The sequence below is a fragment of the Carlito syrichta genome, unplaced genomic scaffold (assembly GCF_000164805.1).
Source record: "Carlito syrichta isolate Samal-C Ts95f unplaced genomic scaffold, Tarsius_syrichta-2.0.1 Scaffold305678, whole genome shotgun sequence".
NCBI lineage: Eukaryota > Metazoa > Chordata > Mammalia > Primates > Tarsiidae > Carlito > Carlito syrichta.
In genome coordinates, this window is record NW_007249774.1 from 309434 (window position 1) to 330565 (window position 21132).

At 41.0% G+C, this 21132-nt stretch overlaps 1 protein-coding gene across 1 annotated transcript in view; it reads left to right on the plus strand.

The window, feature by feature from the left end:
- The first annotated feature begins 448 nt into the window (after nt 1-448).
- The window catches only part of PMFBP1 (polyamine modulated factor 1 binding protein 1), a 30821-nt gene continuing 10137 nt past the window's right edge, over nt 449-21132 (plus strand). Inside the window, exons 1-11 of the mRNA XM_021714577.1 lie at nt 449-691; nt 3818-4039; nt 9519-9689; nt 10634-10744; nt 12886-13012; nt 13102-13259; nt 15338-15578; nt 18176-18365; nt 18518-18671; nt 19250-19417; nt 19689-19826. Of these exons, the coding sequence (XP_021570252.1) occupies nt 485-691; nt 3818-4039; nt 9519-9689; nt 10634-10744; nt 12886-13012; nt 13102-13259; nt 15338-15578; nt 18176-18365; nt 18518-18671; nt 19250-19417; nt 19689-19826 (1887 nt within the window). The 5' untranslated portion in view covers nt 449-484. The remainder of the gene's footprint in view (nt 692-3817; nt 4040-9518; nt 9690-10633; nt 10745-12885; nt 13013-13101; nt 13260-15337; nt 15579-18175; nt 18366-18517; nt 18672-19249; nt 19418-19688; nt 19827-21132) is intronic.

Here is a 21132-nt window from a genome sequence, read left to right on the forward strand (position 1 = left end):
AACCTCCTCCATCCTGGCATTCCTCATCTTCCTCTCTGCTTCATTCTCCTTGGTTGCACTTTTTCTTCTTACTATGTTACTTAATGTTCGTGTTTGGTTTGCTCGCTCTCGCTGTTATCTTTACATGGAAAGGTGAAATATAAGCATGTAATTACATGTATCTTCCTAGGTCCTTTGTGTGTATTTTTTTTCTTTTGACCTAAATAATAAGATTTTGGCAGGTAAGAACCGTATTTTTTTCTTCTTACAGAGTGGGAATACTAAGTGATATATTTCCTTGTGAAGTGTTTAATAAGTTCCCCGAAGATGAAAAGATAAAAGGATGTGAGTGTGAATAAAAGATAAATGTGAATGATTAAACAAATGCAAAAAAAAATCTAAGAATGAATGCATCCTTAGTGACAATCTAAACCCTTGTCCATATGTTCTATCTATATTGTAGAACAAGAAGCAAGTTCAGGTGTTAGCATTTGAGGAGACAGAGATGGAGTTTGGGTCCAGTAAACAGTGTCATCTGAGACAACTTCAGCAACTGAAGAAAAAATTACTAGCCCTTCAGCAAGAACTGGAGTTCCGCACAGAGGAGTTGCAGACTTCATACTGTTCTCTCCTGCAGTATCAGTCCATTCTAGAAAAGCAGACTTCCGACCTAGTTCTTCTCCACCATCACTGCAAAATGAAAGAAGATGAGGTATAGCTAATCAATTATGGATATGTCCCATATGCCCATGTACCTACAGCAATCAGGCTGAGTCTACTACAAAGCAGACATTGGACTAAAGAGGAGAGCGTGCCAATACCTTGAGCAGGTTTTATACTTTCCCTCTTTAATTCTTGATCTTTTTGAAGCCGAGCTGAAAAAAACTAGATCAAATGGCATACTTGGGTGAAAGTTCCAGTATTAGTGCATGTAGGGTATGTAGAGTGTATGCACATGCATGTGTTGTGTGTGTATATAAGTCCATCTTTTCCATTCTATTACCACTGCAATTTAAATGCAAAAGATTGTAGGTCTCTGAAGGTTATAAAAGAGGTTTGAGGTCCATTAAATCAACCATTTTTAGAAAAATCAGGTTTTGATGATGTATAAATTCCTGGTCAATCATTGAGAGTACCAGATTATTTTTTCAGACTGGAGTTTTAGATCATATAGATTTTGTTTAAGTATATTCAGGACAACCATCTCTACTCATGTTCCAGAGCAGTGTACCTGTAGAATCCCAAAGAGTAGTATCCCTGTAGAATCCCAAGTAAATTCTAAAGACCAAAAACTGCAAAACTGAAACCATTTGAGGAATGGTAGCACAAGTTGCAGTAAAACCATGAGTTCAAAGTAACAGGACAGGCAGCCTCTTACATCTTGGGGCATCTCCTGGCATTTTTTTCCTTCAGATTTAAGGCTAAAATTTCAAGGAGTGTTTTTGGATGGTGCTGTCTCTTAAGGAGTAACTCTAAGGACTTTATAAGGAACCTTAAAGAACATAGACTTTTTAAAAATGGAATATGATAGACTGGTAAGAATTTGCTGGAAAGGATTGGGAGGGGTGAGAAACAGAAGAATTGTCTTACAAAGTATAATCTGGTTGGTAGTAGTGGGAAACTGCCAGGGGGTTGGGGGAGAGGTGGGGTCGGTATAGTGGGAATCTGCCAGGAGAAAGGGGGGGCATACCTCATCAACAGGTACCTATACCTAACCCTGAATTGTACCCCCACATCTTTAAAATACAAATTGAAAAATTTATAATCTGGGACTCAGCCTGTGATCACAAACCATACTTTAATAAAGCTAGTGCAGAGCTGTGTTCTAATTGACAGGTCACTGTAACTTAAACAAAAGAATACAGCACGAACAAAATGACCCTGAGTTTGTTTGGATTCTATTTAGTTGCATATAACAGATAATAAATAAAGATAGTTTATTTCTATGTCATATTTTAAAAGGTCAGAGGCAGGTGGCGTATTATTGTTAAGGTAACTGCGCGTGTCATCATGTACATAGCATCCTATCCTATGGCTCCACCATCATTGGCTCAAGGTTTCTATTTCTCTAAACTACCCGAGGTGGCTACTGGAACTCTAATCATCAAATCCTTGCTCCACATAATCCAGATAGAGGGATACGGGGGTGGGGGGAAGCCACCCCCTTTCACTTTCCAGAAGCCCACACACCACATCTTCACTGATATGCATTTGTCATTGACCAGAATTAGTCACATGCCTACAGCTAGTTCCTAGAAAGCCTAGATAATGTAGTGTTTGGGGAGGTGCATTGTTGCCCCCAGTAGAGTCAAGGTGCTATTACGAAGGAAAGGGGGTAGAATAAATATGGTACTCAACAAGTAACAATCACAGTCAAAGATCCCAAACTGGAAAAGCATTGGAAAAATTATTTTAGGCATTCTACCAAGTTCCTTCAGTGATTTGTTACACAGACTAATCACACTTCTGCCTAAGGTTGGGTCCTTGCCACAGCAGACCCTAAGACAAGGATATAAATGCAAGTAGCTAAACCAGGAGGTGATTCCTAAAAGCACATAGGGAAGTGGGTCAAAGAAAGACAGAAAGCCCATAAAGAGCATCACTATTGAACAATTACCTGTTCAATTCCTCTGTGGAACTCTGGGAGATAGGGCAGAACATGCTGCAAAGTGAACCCACCAACTCACCCCACTCACAGTTTGAGGGCTGTTCTTGGGGGTGCTAACTTCCCAGCTTCTAACCTACCCTGACTTGCCCCTCTTGTTGAATGGGCTTCTGGGGCCAGAGAAGCCCTCAGGCAGAGTTGAAGATGCTTGCAGTGGGAATGGTATTAGCTTGCAAAGAAATAGTGAGTGCCCAGGGGAAGAACAGGCCACTGATAGCTTCTGTTACAAACATTTACATAAAAATAGTCCTCTCCTTTTCTCCTTAGCTAATAAACACCTTAAATTTCATGCTTCTTTCCTAAGAAGCATTTCAAATGACAGTCAGTAAGCTAAGTATAATTAGCTTAAACTAATGCAACGTGTTCTGTCAGAATTCTACGTTGGACTGTTTGAACTAATATGAAGCCCTCTTTGATGATTCTCCAGCTAATTCCTTCAACACATATAATTCAAGCCATACAGTTTAGAACACTCAAGTTGATTGCTCATTTTAAGTCTTATCTCCCCAAGTTTTTTAAAGTTTTAAACTCCTTGAGGGCTGAGGCTGTGTCCTACACGTATATATCCCCTCTGTACCCAACACAATGCTCATGAGCATTCAATAAATATCTGTCAGTCGGTTGAGTGATTAATTGATTAGGAAGAAAATACATCTAAATAAGGATTGTGCAAATCCCAGGGGAATTTTGGGTCATGTTCCTCCACTATCTCTTGGGAACTTTGTTGACATGGGCCTGTGTGCAGGAGAGACTACATTTTCTAAATTAGACCTCTAGAGAATGCCTAGGAAAGAAAGAATACTGACATTTCAAGCTCTTTAAAAAATGCAGCTATAGAAGTCCATTCCTATTAATCAACAAGTATTTTTATTGAGTTCCTACCACATTCAGGGCTGAATGGGAAATAGATATGGTCTCTGCCTTTGAGAAGCCTACCTCTAAACAGGACCATCTTTTTTTATTTCTCATCATTAACATCCTAATATTACATACTGTAGCTTTTAGATCTGTGTGGCCCTTATTCTGTTCATCTGGCTTTCTGGTTTAGAAAGAACCAGAGACTTACCATAGGGAGAGACTTACAAGACTTCTCTGTAGGGAGTCTTATAATCACATCCTTACCTCATTAGATGCTTCCATGGGCTCAGTGTGGTTTCATTCCTATGCCAACAGGTGATTCTCTATGAGGAGGAAATGGGAAATCATGATGAGAACACAGGGGAGAAGCTCCATTTGGCACAGGAGCAACTTGCCTTGGCCGGGGACAAGATTGTCTCCCTGGAAAGGAGCTTAAGCCTCTACAGGGATAAATACCAGACTTCCCTGAGCAACATCGAGTTACTGGAATGTCAAGTGAAGATGCTGGAGGGAGAGCTTGGAGGGATCATCGGTCAGGTAGGACTTAAGCCAGATCCTTCTGTCCAGGAGCAAGCACATGTGCTCCCAGGTGGCCCCCACTGACAGTGCCAGCCTCCTCTGCTGGAAACCTAAACCTTAAACCAGATATCACTTCCTGCCCTTGATTTTGTAGACCTCAGCTTTGAACTTCCAGCTTTCACATCTCCTATAAGATTGCTCCTTAGCAATTTTGAGGCCTTTTCATTAATGAAAAGAGCCACCACTTCAAATAAAGCAAAAAGAGAAATGACAAAATTACTATGTTCTCATGAGTGCCCACCAGGTTGCTCTTCTAGTCCAGGCTCTCTAGACAGAAGTATGAAAATTAAGTGAAAGTCGACCTTCAGTCTCTCTCTGTTCACCTCCACTCTCATAATATGCTGGGAATCCTCCCTATGGCTTTTGCTATACAGTCATATATATAAATGGTTAGGAGTTTCTTTGTATCGAAATGGATATTTATAAATATACTTTTACAACTTGCTTTTAAAATGCCTATCTTAACTATTTTAGTTCCTACCTTGTATTCTATAGTATGAATTGACCTGGGGTTTTTTTTTGTTTTGTTTTGTTTTGTTTTGTTTTCCTCTCTCTCTGTTACAAACAAGCCATAATTAACCTCCTTATTTCTATAGAGAAATTTCTGAAGTGAGATTGCTGGGTCAAACACTATGCTCACTTTAATGTTTAAATATACTTCTAAATTTGCACATCAAAAAGTTCTACCAGTTTACACTTTTCCCAACAAGAATTAAGAGAATTTATTTCCCCACACTCACCTACACTGTATGTTTTTGGTCTTTTAAATTTTTGCCAAACTGATGGATGAGGGAAAAGAAGATATGCTCACTACAATTTTTATTTCCTTTGGTTCTAATAGTTATGGGTGGGGTTACCCAGGAAGTAGACTCAAAGACAGATTAGCCTGCAGTACATTTTTTAGGGAGAGCCCCTTGGTATTAACACCTGTGAGAGGAAAAGAAAGGAAGTAGGACTGGGCAGAGAGAGAAGTTGAGCTGTGATATAGTCTCAACAAAGGCCTCAGCCAACCCATGGGGACTGAATGAACATTCAGAGTCACCCTAACTTGAGGGGAAGGGAGCTGACCTATAAACCTCCAAGACCATAAGTTATGGAATGTGGGCTGCCCCCATGGAGAGATGTGACCTTGATCAAAGCAGTTTTCTTCAGCCCAGGCAATCCTCAAAAAGGACAGTAAGTCCCTCATTACTAAGGGGATCTGGGCCAGGTGTGGTGACTCAGGCCTGTAATCCCAGCACTTTGGGAGGCCAAGCCGAGAGGATTGCCTGAGACCAGGGGTTCGAGACCAGCCTGGGCAATTTGGCGAGAACTTGTCTCTACAAATAAATAAAAATAAATAAAAAATAAGTAAATAAAGGGGATCTGGAAGGCATATCACAGTCTCCTCCACGCTAATGAGATACTGAGCTCTCTTAATAAGCATATCAGTTTTATGAATTACTTGTTAACCCATCTTGTACTGGGGTTGTTAGACTTTTTGGTATTGATTTATAGGCCCTTCTTAATTTATTATAGGCAATAATGTTTCATTACATACGTTGCAAATATTTTTTCTCTCAGTCTATAACTTTTTGTTTTTCTTTATTATGATATTTTTCACCATACAGAAGTTTTTTAATTTTTATGAAGTTGAATCTGTCAGTTCTCTTTATAAATTCCAGGTTTTATGTCTTTGCTTAAAAAGGTCTTCTTTACCTCCAAGATTATAAAGTTTTATAGTGTATTTTCTTTTATCACTTCCATAATTTTGCATTTTTATCTTTAGTTCATCCAGAATATATATATATATATTATACATGTATAATGAGATAAGGCTCTAATTTTATGTTTATCTAAATGGATCTCCAGTGGTCCCAAAATCACTTATCGAACATCTCAACCTTTTCACGCTGATTCAAGTGCCAACTCATATGCTGATTCTGCTGTACACATGGCTCTTTCTGAACGTTGCATTCCTGTGCTCTTTCTGCCAGTTTCTGCACCAGTGTCAGAGTTTTTTAATGACCTTGACTGATTGCATGCTTAGATAGATCCTTTTAGGCAACGTCATCCTTCACTGTTGTAGACTTTCCATTTTTTTCTTGACCATTTTTCTGCATATCTTCTTGATGAAATTTAGATATCTGTTGACTGACTTTCAAATTATGTGTTAATTTGGGTGATATTAATATGCCCTATGGAACATGACATCTACTTTTATTCAAGTTCTTTCATGTGTCCTTCCATAAGATTTTGTGCTTTTCTTTACATATCCCACATATTTCTTGCTAAGTTTATTCCTAGCAATATTTCAGTTGTATAAAATTCCATTTATATACATTTAATTTTATTGTTATTGATATGTAGAGAGGTTTATCTCTCATTCTGCCATCTTATAAATTTTCAGTTGAACATCTTGGATTTTTCTAAATTGCTTTCCCTCTTGAAATTTATACAACTTATTTTTCATCTTATCACATTCGCCAGAACTTCCAGAACAATGTAGAATTATAGAATCTTTGCTTTCCTCCTTAGTTTAAAGGAATTAGTTCCAGTATTTCCACACTAACTATAATGGTTGTTCTTGGCTTCTTGTTAATATTCTTTCTCAAATTAACAGTATTACTGTTATCTACATCTAGCTTATCAAGAATTTTTATCAGTGATAAATGTTGAATTCTGTCAGATGTTTTTATTAGCATCTATTCTTTAATAAAGTACATTACATTCATAAGTTCTCATATATAGAACAATCCTTGTTTTCCTGTAATAAACTTTGTTTGATCATAATATGTTATTATTTTAATAAACTGCAATACTAAATTTGTTTTTAACATATTTTGCATCTATTTTCAGAATGAGATTAGTTTGATGGCTTAAATTTGGGGACTGTCATCTCAAATTGGTGTCTGGATAGGTTGGAAAGATTTTTACCTTTTAAAAAATCTCTGGAATTACATGTTCTCACTCATAAAGGGACCTTGAACAATTATAATAATACTATAAGAAAGAGATTGGCAGTAGTGGGAAACTGCTGGGGCGGAGGGGTGGGGTTGGCAGTTGAGGAAAACTGCCAGGGGAGGAAGGGGCACACCTCACCAACAAGGGTACCTGCATAATGAACATTTGTATACCTAAGCTTGAATTGTACCCCACATCTTTAAAATAAAATATTGAAAAAAAATCTCTGGAACTGTTTATATAACATAGAAAATATCTATTTATTTAATAATACCAATAAACCCAACTGTTACTCATTACTGTGCTCTGCAGTCTTCGTCACCACTTCTGCATTCTTGAACTTTTCCTTTTACCGTAATAACTCCTTCTTAATTCTTCCAGAAACATTCGTGGGTGGCAAAATTTCTCAATATTTCTGTGTCTGAACAAGGTTTATTTTGCCATCATTCTTGAATGCTAGTTTGGCTGGATATACAAACTTTCAAAAGCATCTTCCTTTAAGTCTTTGAAGATATTGCTGCATTTTTTGTACCACCTAGTATTAAAGATGTGTTGTTGAATGTCAGTCTGTTTCTCATTTTTCATAGATTATCTATTTTATCTCTTTGAACTCTGGAGGCTTTTAAGTTCAGGGTGTTTTTAGTTTATTTTTCATTAAGCCTCTCAACACTTAACCTAGCCTTTTAATCTAAAGATCTACATTTTTCTTCACTTAAGGGCATTTTTCTTCTATTACTTTTAAGTTAATTTTCATTTTTCATCCCATAGCATTAAAAAGATACTGGAACCTGTACAGATCTCCTTCCTTTTTAACTTTTCCATTATGTTTTCCATTTCTTTGCCCTCTTATACACTAAATTATCTGTATGAAAATTTTTTACAGTCAATTTTAGATTCTAGCTGACCTTCCTACAACTTGTTCATAGGCCGCTTTCATGCTCAGTAAACATGAACTATTTTTAACTTTGCCCAAAAAAAACCCCAGGTATGGATACAAGTTTAATGGGGAAAGTATCTTCCATTCAAACTAGAACTCTTTGCTCTTTTTTTAAATATGTGCATCAGTTCACTCCACTATTAGTGTAGACCAACGAGAGGGCAGTAACCTCAATGTATGATTCCAGATGATCTAGGGAGAGACATTTAAAAAGAAAAAGAGAAACACGATTTTAGAGAAACATTCATATTCATGTTGATGAGAGTGTCAAGTGGTATAATTTCTTTGAAGGACAATTTTACAATGTCTATCCAAGCTTTAAATACAATCTCACTCCAATGAATTTAATCTGAACATATATGGAATAGATACTCAAAGATTTATGTGCAAGAGTGTTCATTTCAGCTTTGTTTCAGGAAAAAAAACTGGAAACAACCTATATTCCCATCAGTATATAAATGGATAAACACATTAAAATACAATTTAAAAGAACAAGATAGAAGCACTTGTACTAACATGGATAAATCTCTAAGACATCTTGTTGAGGAAAAAAAAATCTATGTGTTTTAAAAAGCCAACATAATCTGTATTGTACAGATTCATTTGTATTAAGTAAATATAGTATAAAATTCTAGGAGGATATGTATAGATTATTATCTCTAGAGAGTAAAGAGAGCATGAAATTAGAGGTGATAGACAAAGAAAAATTTAGATTTACCTGTAATATTACAATGTTCTGGAAAGATAATAAAGACATGATTACTTGTGCAATTTGAAATTAATTTCAAAAGAAGAGTAAGATCAACAAGAAACGATATGCAAAATATCTCAAATAAACTGTCAAGTGAAAACATAATGTTTAGAATACTGTGAACTCTCATCTGTGTAAGGAAAAAAGTGAGATTTCATGCATATATATATATGCAAACACAAATATGCATAAAATATCCCTGGAAGGATACCCACATAACTGGTAATACAGACTGTCATGGAGGACGAAACCTGAGTTATGGAAAATTAGGGTGCAGAAAATTACTTTCAGTGTAATCTCTTATGAACTGTTTGGACTTTTTATCCAAAAATATTAACTAGTGAATGCACTAGTTAATATTTTTTCTTTTGTAAAGGAAACTATGATTCCAGTATATGAACATATGCTTCTAGAATCTATGTCTAGAGATTTTCTTTTTTTTTTTTTGAGTTGGAGTTTCACTCTATTGCCCAGACTGGAGGGCAGTGGCACGCTCCCGGCCACCGCAGCCTCGACCTGCTGGGCTCCAGCGATCCTTCCACCTCAGCCTTCCAAGTAGCTGGAACTACAGGCGCGCACTACCACATCCGGCTAATTTTTTATTTATTGTAGAGATGAGGTCTCGCCAAGTTGCCCAGGCGGTTCTCGAACCCGCAAGCTCAGGCAATTCACTCACCTCAACCTCCCAAAGGCGCGGGATTACAAGCTGAGCCACCAAGCCCGGTTTAGAGATTTTCCATGCTCATGGACTTCTGAAGTTAATTCAGAATTAAACAAAACCAACCTATTATTTTTAAATACCTCAGGATCCTGAGAACAAGGGTGATCATTCAAAGGCGCGTATATACACTTCTTCCTGCATGATTCAAGAACATCAAGAGACTTTGAAACGACTATCTGAAGTCTGGCAAAAGGTCTCTGAACAGGATGATCTAATCCAGGAACTTCGAAATAAGCTAGCCTGCAGTAATGCTTTGGTAAGTGCTTTCTTCTAGAACATTTTTCTGAGAGACCGACAATAAAGCCATGGGGAAAGAAAGGAGAGGAAAAGAGTCACTTAGATTCAACTCTTTTGCCAAGATTCCTCAAATGTTTGTTCGCATTCTCCATGGTATACATTTCTCCACTGGTTCTAAGTTTGAGATTCTAGAGAAACTTAAAATCTCTCACACACCAAAATAAATATTGTTGGGAAATGGTTAAAGAGATTAAGATAAGTTATTAAAGAGATATCCATATCATGGAGTAATATGCAGTCAGTAAGAAAGACTAAGCAGATCTGAAAGAGCTGCATGGAAGGAGGTCCATGACTTATTGTTTAGAATAAGTTGCAGAATCCTATGCATAGTTCTGTTTCAGTTTAGCTTTTTAAAATCTCTGATTATAATATAGAAGTATAGACTGTAAATTTTCAATAGTGTCCTTCCCTTCTTAGTGGAAGTGAGAGAGGGGAAAATAAGGAAAGAGGGTGTCACTTATTTTCAATGCTTGGGTTTTGTTTGAATTATTTTTCCACAAATTCAAAAAAGCATGAAATTTAAAAAAAATTTTTTTTAAAAATACAATCACCCACTCTATAAGAAACTGTTATCTTTGATTTTCAAACTGTGAAGTCTGTCCTCTGATAAAATACATCCCTCTATCATAGCCTCTGAAGAACCTTCTACCTCCTAAGTGGACCACACAGGTTCAAGAGAGAGTCCAATATGTGGGCACTGATGAACTTGAGAAAAATCACTCTCTATGATACCAAATTGAGAGTATAATTTCTTCTCCCTACCTACCCCACAGGAAATGTGTGATGAATTATGTAACTCTGCAACAAATTTATGCTGCAAAAGGGAACTCCCTACAGTAATAGTAATGGTAATGGGCACATTGCATTGATCATTCAGTGTAACTAACCCTTACTCATTTGCAGGTTCTGGAGCGTGAAGAGGCTTTGATTAAATTACGAGCAGACTTTGTTTCCTACACTGCCACCCACAGACACCCTCCTAGCTCCTCAGAAGATTGTGAAGACATCAAAAAGGTAGAGAAATGTCCTTATTTGTGCCTGGTGGGATCAGGCTGAGCTGGGTTTGATTCTGAGTTTTCTCGCTTGTTTTATTCGTATATTAGAGTTTATATTTTATTTTATATATGTGTGCCCTTAGTTGACTCTGCCCCAGGGATATTATGTATAATATCTGTCAAGCTTCAAAAATTAAGGCAACATTAGCTTCTGGAATTGCACCCATCTCTTAATCCACTTCTAAAAGTACACCAAACAAGACAGAAATCCTATTGACTTGCTACTAAGGACTATCCAGCCTTCTAGTGTCTGGCTGGAGCTGACGAGCAACAAATTTAGCAAAAATTATCAATCCAAATTCATTCTCTACTCTCCTTTTTTTGATAACTATGTGTTTGCAATATTCAAGGCAGTATCAAAAGTTGGTTCTAATCATGAATAAGCAGCTAAACCACGTAAACAAACGGCAAGATTTGATGAATCAATAATCAAAATTTGACCAAGTACCCTCCCAGATGAAGTCCTGTCTTAAGTCAGTCACACCTGAACTTGAAGTATCTGGCAAAGCCAGCTACATGCCACCATGCTGGGCAGGTCATAGCTTGCCTGCATGCTCCAAGACGGGATGCTGAAATGGGGCAAAGAGGCTAGCGGGGAGAGTAAATATACATACAAGCTCTCTGAGGGGTCCTCCAGTGTGAGAGGAGAAGAGTCTTCTCTTTCTGGGACCTTCCAATTCCAGAAAGTTGGATGAATGAGGGACCAATATTGAACTTTGTGGTTCTACCTTGGATATCTGTCAATATTCATTTTAAAAGTCAGTGCCATGTTACTCACATCCTGACCTACAGCAACATCTCTCTTCTGTTTCCCCCATAGCACTTACCAACTTTCAGCATTTTCTGTAAATCACTATGGTTATGCTCTACATCTCATGCCACTAGAAGGTCAGCTCCATGGAGGCAAGGATTTGTGACTGTGTGTCTTGTCCTCTGTCCTCAGCACCTAGGACAGTGCCAGGGCACACATTTTCCATAAATGATCATGTATGTGGGGAGGAAGAAATGACTTCTTTATGAACGTTCTATGTATACATCAGAAGTCTGCCATATCCTATTTTTATTTTTTATTTTTTATTTTTTTGAGTTGGAGTCTCACTCTGTCACCCAGGCTGGAGTGCAGTGGCACAATCATGTCTCACTCCTTGGCTCAAGCAATCCTCCCATCTCATCCTCCTGAGTAGTAAGGACTACAGGTATGCACCACCATGCCCGGCTAATTTTTTGGTTTTTTTGTAGAGATGAGGTCTCACTATCTTGCCTGGGCTGTCTTGAACTCCTGGCCTCAAGCAATCCTCCTGCCTCAGACTCTCCAAGTGCTGAGATTACAGGCATGAGCCATGGTACCTGGCCTGTATCCTTTTTTAAATTTTTTTTTTCTTTTATGTTAGCCAAGTAAAACTCATGTCTTGTTAGCAGTCTTATGGAGGTGTAATTTATATACCCAACAATTCACCCTTTTAAAGTACACAATTCAATGTTTTTTTTATATAGTCACAGATATGGGCAACCATCACCACAATGTTAGACAATTTTCATCACCTTAGAAAAAGAAAAATCCTTTAGCTATCACCTCCATAAACCTCTAACCTTCCCCAATGCCACGGCACTGAGCAATTATTAATCTACTTTCTATCTCTATAGATCTCCATGGTTTTGGACATTTAATATAATTTAAATTATCTAATAAATGGGCTTTGGTAGTCTTTTGTGACTGGCTTCTGTCACAAAATAATGTTGCTCTAAACATTCACATACACATCTTTGTGTTGCTGTATTTTCATTTCTCTTGGATATATATCCAGGTTATTCTTCTCTTTTTAAAACACTTTTAAATCAAGACATAACTGACAAACCATAAAGTTCACCACTGGTTTTTTGTATACTCACAAGGTTGCAATCATCACTACCCCGTCATCTAATTCCAGTACACTGTCATCACCCCAGAAGAAACCCCATTCCCCACACACTTCCCCTAGCCCTGGTAACCACCACTCAACTGTCTGTCTCCACCATCTATTCTATTCTAGACTTGGGTGTTTTAGAAAGCATTCTCTCCCCCCATATTCTCATTCAGCCCTGCTCTTCTCTGTCTGCCAGATACTGAAGCACTTGCAGGAGCAGAAAGACAGCCAGTGCCTGCATGTGGAGGAGTACCAGAACCTCGTGAAGGACCTGCGCATGGAACTGGAGGCAGTGTCGGAACAGAAGAAAAACATCATGAAGGGTAAACCAGGGCTGGGGACTGCACCAGGGGACCCCACAAGAAGCCAAGTCCTTTTCTGAGAAATAGCACTCTGTCTTGGCCTGTTGCAGACATGATGAAGCTGGAGCTGGACCTGCATGGGCTACGGGAAGAGACATCCGCCCATATAGAGAGGAAGGATAAGGAGGCCACCATCCTGCAATGCCGGCTGCAGGAGCTACAGCTGCAGTTCACTGAGAGCCAGAAGCTTGCTTTGAAGAAAGACAAGGTGAGGCGAGGAACCCTCTGGTTGGAGCAGCCAGCAGGGCCGGTGTGAGGCACAAGCCAGTCCTGCCTTTCTCCACCCACTGTGATTGCTCTGAGAGCCTCAACACACAATGAGACGGTGGGCTCTTTTAGGTCCAAATACAACCCTGACCACTTCCTTGCTGTTTCTCACAGCACATAAGTCTGATTATGCACGGACTACATAGAGGCACCGACTCTATAAGAAAGAGGTTCCTCCCTAGCCCTGCAAGGTAGTAAGACAGTTTGGGGCACAATTATATTGTTCCCTTGCAGTTTTTTATGCTCGGTAGTGGAAGGATATGCTACCAAATAATATGTAACCTTATCAAGAATTTCAAGTGAGGCCAAGCATGGTGGCACATGCCTGTAATCCCAGCACTTTTAGAGGCCAAGGCAGGAGGATTGATTGAGTCCAAGAGTTTGAGACCAGCCTGGGCAACATAGATTTCATCTCTACAAAAAAAAAAAAAAAAATTAAAAAATTAGCTGGGCATGGTGGTATGTGCCTGTAGTTCCAGCTACTTGGGAGGTTGAGACAGAAAGACCGCCTAAGCCCAGGAGTTCAAGGCTTTGATGAACAATGTCAGTACCACTGCACTTCAGCCTGGGCAACACAGTGAGACCCTGGCTCAAAAAGAAATAAAACAAAAAAGAATTTCATCTTTTAAAACTACAAATATCTTATGAGTATGAAAATCAGGCAGTTTGAAAATATTGATGAAGCTATGCCCTAGAGCAGTGGTCCCCAATCTTTTTGGCATCAAGGATCAGGTTCGTGAAAGATAATTTTTCCATGGAAGGGGAGGGGATTCTCCTTATGAGAATCCTTATGAAATCCTCATAAGGAGTGGCAACCTAGCTCCCTCATATGTGTAGTTCACAACAGAGTTCGTGCTCCTCCATGAACCTAATGCTGCTGCTTATCTGACTGGGATAAGCTCCTTACCTCCTGCTCTGTGGCCTGTATCAGTCCATGGCCCAGGGTTTGGGGACCCCTGCCCTAGAAGATCTGTGGTTGCCAACATAAATCAAGTTCCTGGAAAGTCCAGAAATGGAACCAAGAACGATAAAAACTTGTGAAATCAATGCAAGTTTTTGTAGTTAGTACTATTCCAACTCTAAATTTCTATCAGAGCTATGATCTATAAGCAGACTAAATTTCTATCAGAGCTATGATCTATAAAATAATTCAGTTGATTGGCTGGTCATTAAAGCCTCTTATTTCAAGGTATAGAGGAGATCCTAGTCAAAATGGAGGTATTTGAAGAGGTGATGGCAAAGCAAGGAGTCTGGATAAACGGCTTTGAAACATTCACATATTCATTCCACAAATCTTTTTGAGTACCTATGATACTACAAGCACTGTCCTAGGACTAAGAATATAACAAAACATGTACCACCTCTACTCTCATGGAGCTTACATTCCTCTGTGGGTAGACAGACAGTAAACAAATAACAAAAGTAAAATGTAATACTGGTCTACTCATGCCAGGTACTGATAAATTCCTAAGGCAGCCTCTTTTACACAGAGTGGTCAGGGAAGACCATTCTGATAAGGTGACATTTGGGCAGAGATTTAAATGAAGTGAGGGAGCCACCCAGGCAAAGGTTTTGAGGAAGAATATTCCAGGCAGAGGGAACAACATGAGCAAAGACTCTAAGGTGGGTATCTGCTTGGAGTATTCCAGGAGATCAGCTGAAGTAGAGAGGGGCGAGGGGTGGCAGGAGGTAAGGTCAGACAGTTAGGCAAGGACCAGATCAGGGGCATCCCAGGAGGTGGTTTTAAGGACTTTGGACTTTTTCTAAGTGACACGGAAAGGAGTGGAGGATTTTGAGCTGAGGCATAAGATCTGCTTTGCAACTTTAAAGACCCCCCTCTTGAGATGCCATGGAGAATAGCCTGAGGGACTGGGGTAGAGTCAGAGAGAGCAGGTAGGAGGCCACTGCAGTGTCCAGGTAGGGGATACTGGTGGCTTAGATGCGGGCTCGAGACAACTTCTCATTGCCTTCACCACCGCCGCCCAGACCGTTCCCAGCACTCATGCTTTGTTCCCTCAGATCCTCCAAGACAAAGATGAGATGCTGCACGAGCTAGAGAAGAAACTAACACAGGTTCAGGACAGCCTCACGAAGAAGGAGAAAGAGCTGGAGAAGCAGCAATGCGTAACGACAGAACTGGAAATGACCGTCAACGAAGCCAAGCAGGACAAGTCCAAGGAACAGTGTGAGACCCTGCGGGTTGAGGTCCAGAAGCTGAAAGACAGTCTCGAAGAGGCCAAACAGCAGCAGAGGCTGGCTGGTGAGACCCCAGGAGCCTCTGTCTAGACTCCCACCACAAGTCTCCCCCAGGGTGCCAGAGCAGCTGTCACTTTGCTTCCAACAGTCACATCCCTTCCCCCTCCTCCAATGTCTCACTCCAAACCTGCTCATGGTTTCATCCTGCATCTCATGGCGGTGACCACCACCCTCTTAAACTCCTTCACTCACCCCCAATCTCACCTCCTCCTGGGAGCCTCCCACCACAATTCTCTCAGCAATCTCACAGAAAGACCCTGTCCCTGTCTCGCCCCAGGGAAGCAGGGCTCTGTCCTTTGCTTCTGTGTGCCACATTCCCCGCTGTTTTCTCCAGGCCTTTCATCACACAGTGTGCTTCTCTCTTCCCTACCGTTTAGTTCCCTCTTCTCATTTTTGCCCAAACACATTATCTTCTGTGCCGCTTGCACTGTGGATTGTGTTCTTGCCCCTCTACGGAGACTACTTTCTCAGAGGTCACCAATAACTTCCTGTCTTGGGTCCAGGGTTTTGATGGGAGTACTAAAAATGTTCTGGAATTAGATATTGGTGATGGCCATATAACTTGGCCAGTACGCTAAAAACTGCTAAACTGTACACTTTCAAAGGGCAAATTTATCAATTTAAAATAAGATCAGGCCAGGTGCAGTGGTTCACACTTGTAATCCCAGCACATTGGAAGGCCGAGGTGGGAGACTCGCTTGAGTCCAGGAGCTCAAGACCAGCCTTGGCAACATAACGAGACTTTGTCTCTACAAAAGATAAAAAAACTTAGCTGGGTGTGGTGACGCATGCCTGTAGTCCCAACTATTTTGAGCAGGAGGATTGTCTGAGCCTAGGAGGTCGAGACTGCGGTGAGCCGTAATTGTTCCACTGCACTGCAGCCTGGGCAACAGAGTAAGACTCCAACTCAAAAATAATAATAATAATGAGATCCAAGCTTGGCTTCCTTCCTCACCCTCCTTTAATGCTGTTCCCTGGTGGTGTTAGCCACCCATTTCTCAAACCTACTTGCCTGGGGCCTCACTCTTCCACAGATCTCACCATTGTTTTCTCTTTTCCTTCCTACTCTGACTGCAGTCATCCATCCCCTAAGACTCTGGCTTCACCCTTTCTCCTCTCCCTCTGCACTCAGAGCTCCCTCCTCCTCGTAACTACATTTCTCTGCAGATTACTCCAAAAAGGAGAACCCAGTGCTGACTTTGCAGCTGTAGTCAGTGTTGTCTTTAGATATATGCTATCCCCAGGTCTTCATATTCTTTTTTTTTTTTTTTTTTCAGTTAGTCTCACTCTGTCGCCCAGACTAGAATGCAGTGGCACACTCACGGCCACCGCAGCCTCGACCTGCTGGACTCTGGCAATCCTTCCACCTCAGCCTTCCAAGGAGCTGGAACCACACCTGGCTAATTTTTTTATTTATTGTAGAGACAAGGTTCAGTCAAGTTGCCCAGGCTGGTCTAAAACCCTGAACTCAGGCAACACTCTCTCCTCAGCCTCCCAAAGTGCTGAGATTACAGACTTGAGCCACCACACCTGGCCCCACCTTCTCTTCTAATTCAACATTTCCAAAACCGAACATACTCTTTTTTCTTATTTTAAAAAATCCTCCTCCTTCCTTCTTCCAGGGTGTGTCATTATTTCCACAGTGGTATCCCATTCTTCTTCTAGTATCCCAAGCTAGACAATTTGGAGGAGGGAATGAGAGCAGAGTGATGTTTAAAGTAGAAATGTCAGTAGACACTGTAGGATGTGGGAGCATATTTGGTGTAAAGGAACGCTGATAAGCAACTCATTCAGGGTGCTTTGCCCCTCATGCCCAGTGGAGGCAAGAGCATAGACTAGAAGAATATCACTGGAAGTCTTTCTCTGTTCTAATGCATCCCAGTTTTCCTAAAGCATTTTTTTCTTTATGTCAAGTCCCTGCTCAAGAATCCACTGAGTCATATCTAAACATTTATCTCAGGCTTTCAAAATCCTCCAAAGTCCCTTCTAACCCACCTGCTCTGTTGCCTGCCATTCCTCCCCACTTCCCTTTCCAGTCAAGCTGGATTTCTGCTATCCTCCTCCCACTTGCCTTCCCCATTCCCTTCATCTGGCATTGACTCTGACAATCCCCCCACCTGGAATTTCTCCTACTTCTTCTAAGACCTAGCTCAACTTCTGTTCCTCCACAAGCCCATCTCCAAGCGTTCTAACTCACATTGGTCCCTCTTCCTGAGTTCCCAGTTGGTGTGAGTTTAGCATGGCAATGTTCTCCATGCCAGGTAGGCCAGTTATGGCTCCCTTGCCAGAGTCTAAACTCCATAAGGGTTGGGATTTGTCCCTAATGACAGGATGAGTCTTGTGGGAGATACTGAGCATTCCTACCAGTTTGTTTAATTTTAGTCCAGAAGGAGTCTACAGCTGAGGGGTAGATGAATAGAAACTTTAACAGAGCTCCTTGGGACTGATAATGAAATGGAGAGAAATGAGGGCAGACTGGGAATTGAAGTAGGTCATGAAATGACATAAAAGACTCTTTAGACAGTCTGATTTGAGAGTCTGATCTTTCCACATGCTCCTTCTCATGTGGACATGGCCTGGCTTGTCTCCTGGCTTCTGCAGCCCAGCAAGGAGCCCAGTACAAAGAAGAGGCCCTGCTGGCAGGGAGCAACCTAGAGGATGCCCAGAGGAAACTGCAAAGCTGTATTTTCCAGGACAAGCAGAAGGCAGACACCATCCAGGAACTACAGCGAGATCTTCAGAAGCTGCAGAAGGAGTCCTTGATTGCTGAGGAAACACAAGCATCCAACAGGTACCTCGGGCTTACCTCCAGAGAGAGATTCTGTCCTTTGTGAGCCAGCCAGGATCTCTGGGGCAGCAGCCCAAGAGCAAGGACTCCCTGTGGGGCCAGCTACCATCACAGGCACTAAAGTCCACCCTCCTGATGTTGCCACTTTCCTTTAGGAGACGACTGGAGGAGCTGACATCAGAACTCTCTGAGGCCCTGAGGAAGATTGAAAATTCAGACAAGGAAAAGAAACAGCTTCAGGAGACAGTGGCCGAGCAGGATATGAAAATGAATGACATGCTGAATCGCATCAAACTTCTTCAACACCAGGTATGAAGGGGAAGTAGGTGGCTAGCTCAAGCATTTTCTCTGCTTAAGATGAAATGTATTGGTCTTTATTTGGGAAGATGTCACCACCAATCCATGCACGTGAATTGTCCAGAATCTGTGCTCAAATACTAAGCCACTCAGCACTAGTTCCCGTGACCAGTCATAAGCATTTTCAAAAGTGAAACTTAAAACTAATCCAAGGACAATGTTGTCTTCCTAGGATTCAAAAGCTATTCTTGTCAGTCAACTTAAAGTCTTTGATGTTTGAACTATTCTTTTTGTTTTTGAATCAAAGAGGTTTGGAATATTCCAAATCTTTGGAAAGATTTGGTAAATGGAGAAGAAGCCCAATGTCATGGGAATTGGATCAATAAAGAAAATAAACTGCTGTATGTTATTGGACAAAGAAAAAAATGTTACCATACTTGGGTGGAAACTTGTTTATGACATACACTATCTAACTAAGGAATTGTCCTCTTATTTATTTCAGCCATTCCCTGTGTGCAATTGTCTCTATTTTTTCCCCCAAATGTCATATAGTCTATGACCGTCTTCCAGCCCAGTCTTTATTTTCTCAGCACAGGGAGCAAGAATCCATCAAAAGCAAGTTGGAAGATGAACTTCAGGAGACAACAAAACTGCTGGAAGAGAAACGGGAGCAGTTGAAAAGGAGCAAAGAACAGGAGAAGCTGGTAGAGGAAGAACTTGAAGCTCTGAGACAGGAATTGAAAAGGAGAGAAAAGACGGTGAGAAGGAGAATCTGGGAAGAGTCAAGTCACGAATCCAGGCAGGGACATTGACCCTTTCCGGATCCAGGGGGATGCACAGGCCCTGATTGCTTAGCCCTTGGGAGAGAAGGTTAGGAAAGTGGGAAAGGCCAGTGAGGGGGAGAGCAAGGAGGCTGAAGATACCACAGGGTAGAGAAGGGGCTGTGGATGAGGGAGGGGAAGTGGAGCTTTTGTGTCAGTCTGAGGTTAACATCTGTTTTCTGGACTTTGTTCTTTAATGTGGGAGTAGTTGAAGGAGAATTCCAGAAAATTGGAGGAAGAAAATGAGAATCTTCGAGCAGAGTTAATGCATCGTTCTACACAACTGGAATCCTCTCTCAGCAAATACAACACCTCCCAGAAAGTCATCCAAGACCTGAATAAAGAAGTGAGTAAACCAGGCATGATGGTTCACACCCGTACTCCCAGCATTTTGGGAGGTTGAGGCAGGAGAGTTGCTTGAGACCAGGAGTTGACCAGCCTAGGCAACACAGTGAGACCTCCTCTCTACAAAATTTTTTTAAAAGTTACCCAGGTGTGGTGGTATGTACCCGTAGTCCCAGTAGACTGAGGCAGAAGGGTTACCTGATCCCAGGAGGTTAATGCTACAGTGAGCCAATCATGCCAATATACTCCGGCCTGAGCCACAGAGTAAGACTCAAAAGAGAAAAGAAATAATAGGTAAGTAGATAGGAATCCTAAGGAGGTGGGGAGCTTGACTCCTGTGACCTTTGACCTAAAATCTGTACCACACTCTTCGAAGACCCCACAGAAATGCAGCTCTGCTTAGCCAACCGTGCAGCCTATGGCACCTGCAGTTCCACCTCTTGCCCCTTTAGTACCTGGTTGCTGAGCCAAAGAAATGTTTTTTTTCTATCTGTGGAAGGTTTCACTGCATATCCAGTAGAACCCACAAGCTATCTGGGCCTTGGCATCAAGTTTCCCAATGTTACACTTTCGACCAGAGTTGAGTGAATTTGTTTGGGAAGGGTAGGGACAATTTGCTAGGGAATACTTCCAAAACTTGTCACAAAGCACAAAATGGGGACAGAAGAGAAGACTTATTTTTTATTACACAAGTAAAAATGACAGAAGGGAGTAAATAGCATCTGATGTGTGCTAGGCACCATGCTTGGATTCAGCTGTCATTTATTTATTGTCTACTTAAGCTCTTTACATCCTTTCCATCTGCTTTACTCCCAACAAGACAGACATCACAAGTGAAAGAAAGGCTGAGGGCAAAGTCATTAATCAGAAAGTGATGGAATGAACTAGGGTTTGAACCTGAATTATCCAGTTCTAACACCTATTCCAGGCCAGGCATGGTGGCTCACACATGTAATTCCAACACTTTAGGAGGCCGAGACAGGAAGATTGCTTGAGCCCAGGAATTTGAGACCAGCCTGGGCAACATAGCAAGATCTCATCTCTACAAAAAAATTGAAGCATTAGCGGGGTATGGTGGTATATGCCCATAGTCCCAGCTACTCAGGAGACTGAGGCAGAAGGATTGTCTGAGTCCAAAAGGTCAAGGTTGTGGTGAGCTGTGATCGTGCCACTGTACTCTAGCCTCGGTGACAGAGTGAGACTCTGACTCAAAACAAAACAAAACAAAACATCTATTCTCTTTCTACTTCATGAGCAGGGATACTTTCCCCAACTGAATACTACCATCTTGCTGGGCAAGAAAAAAA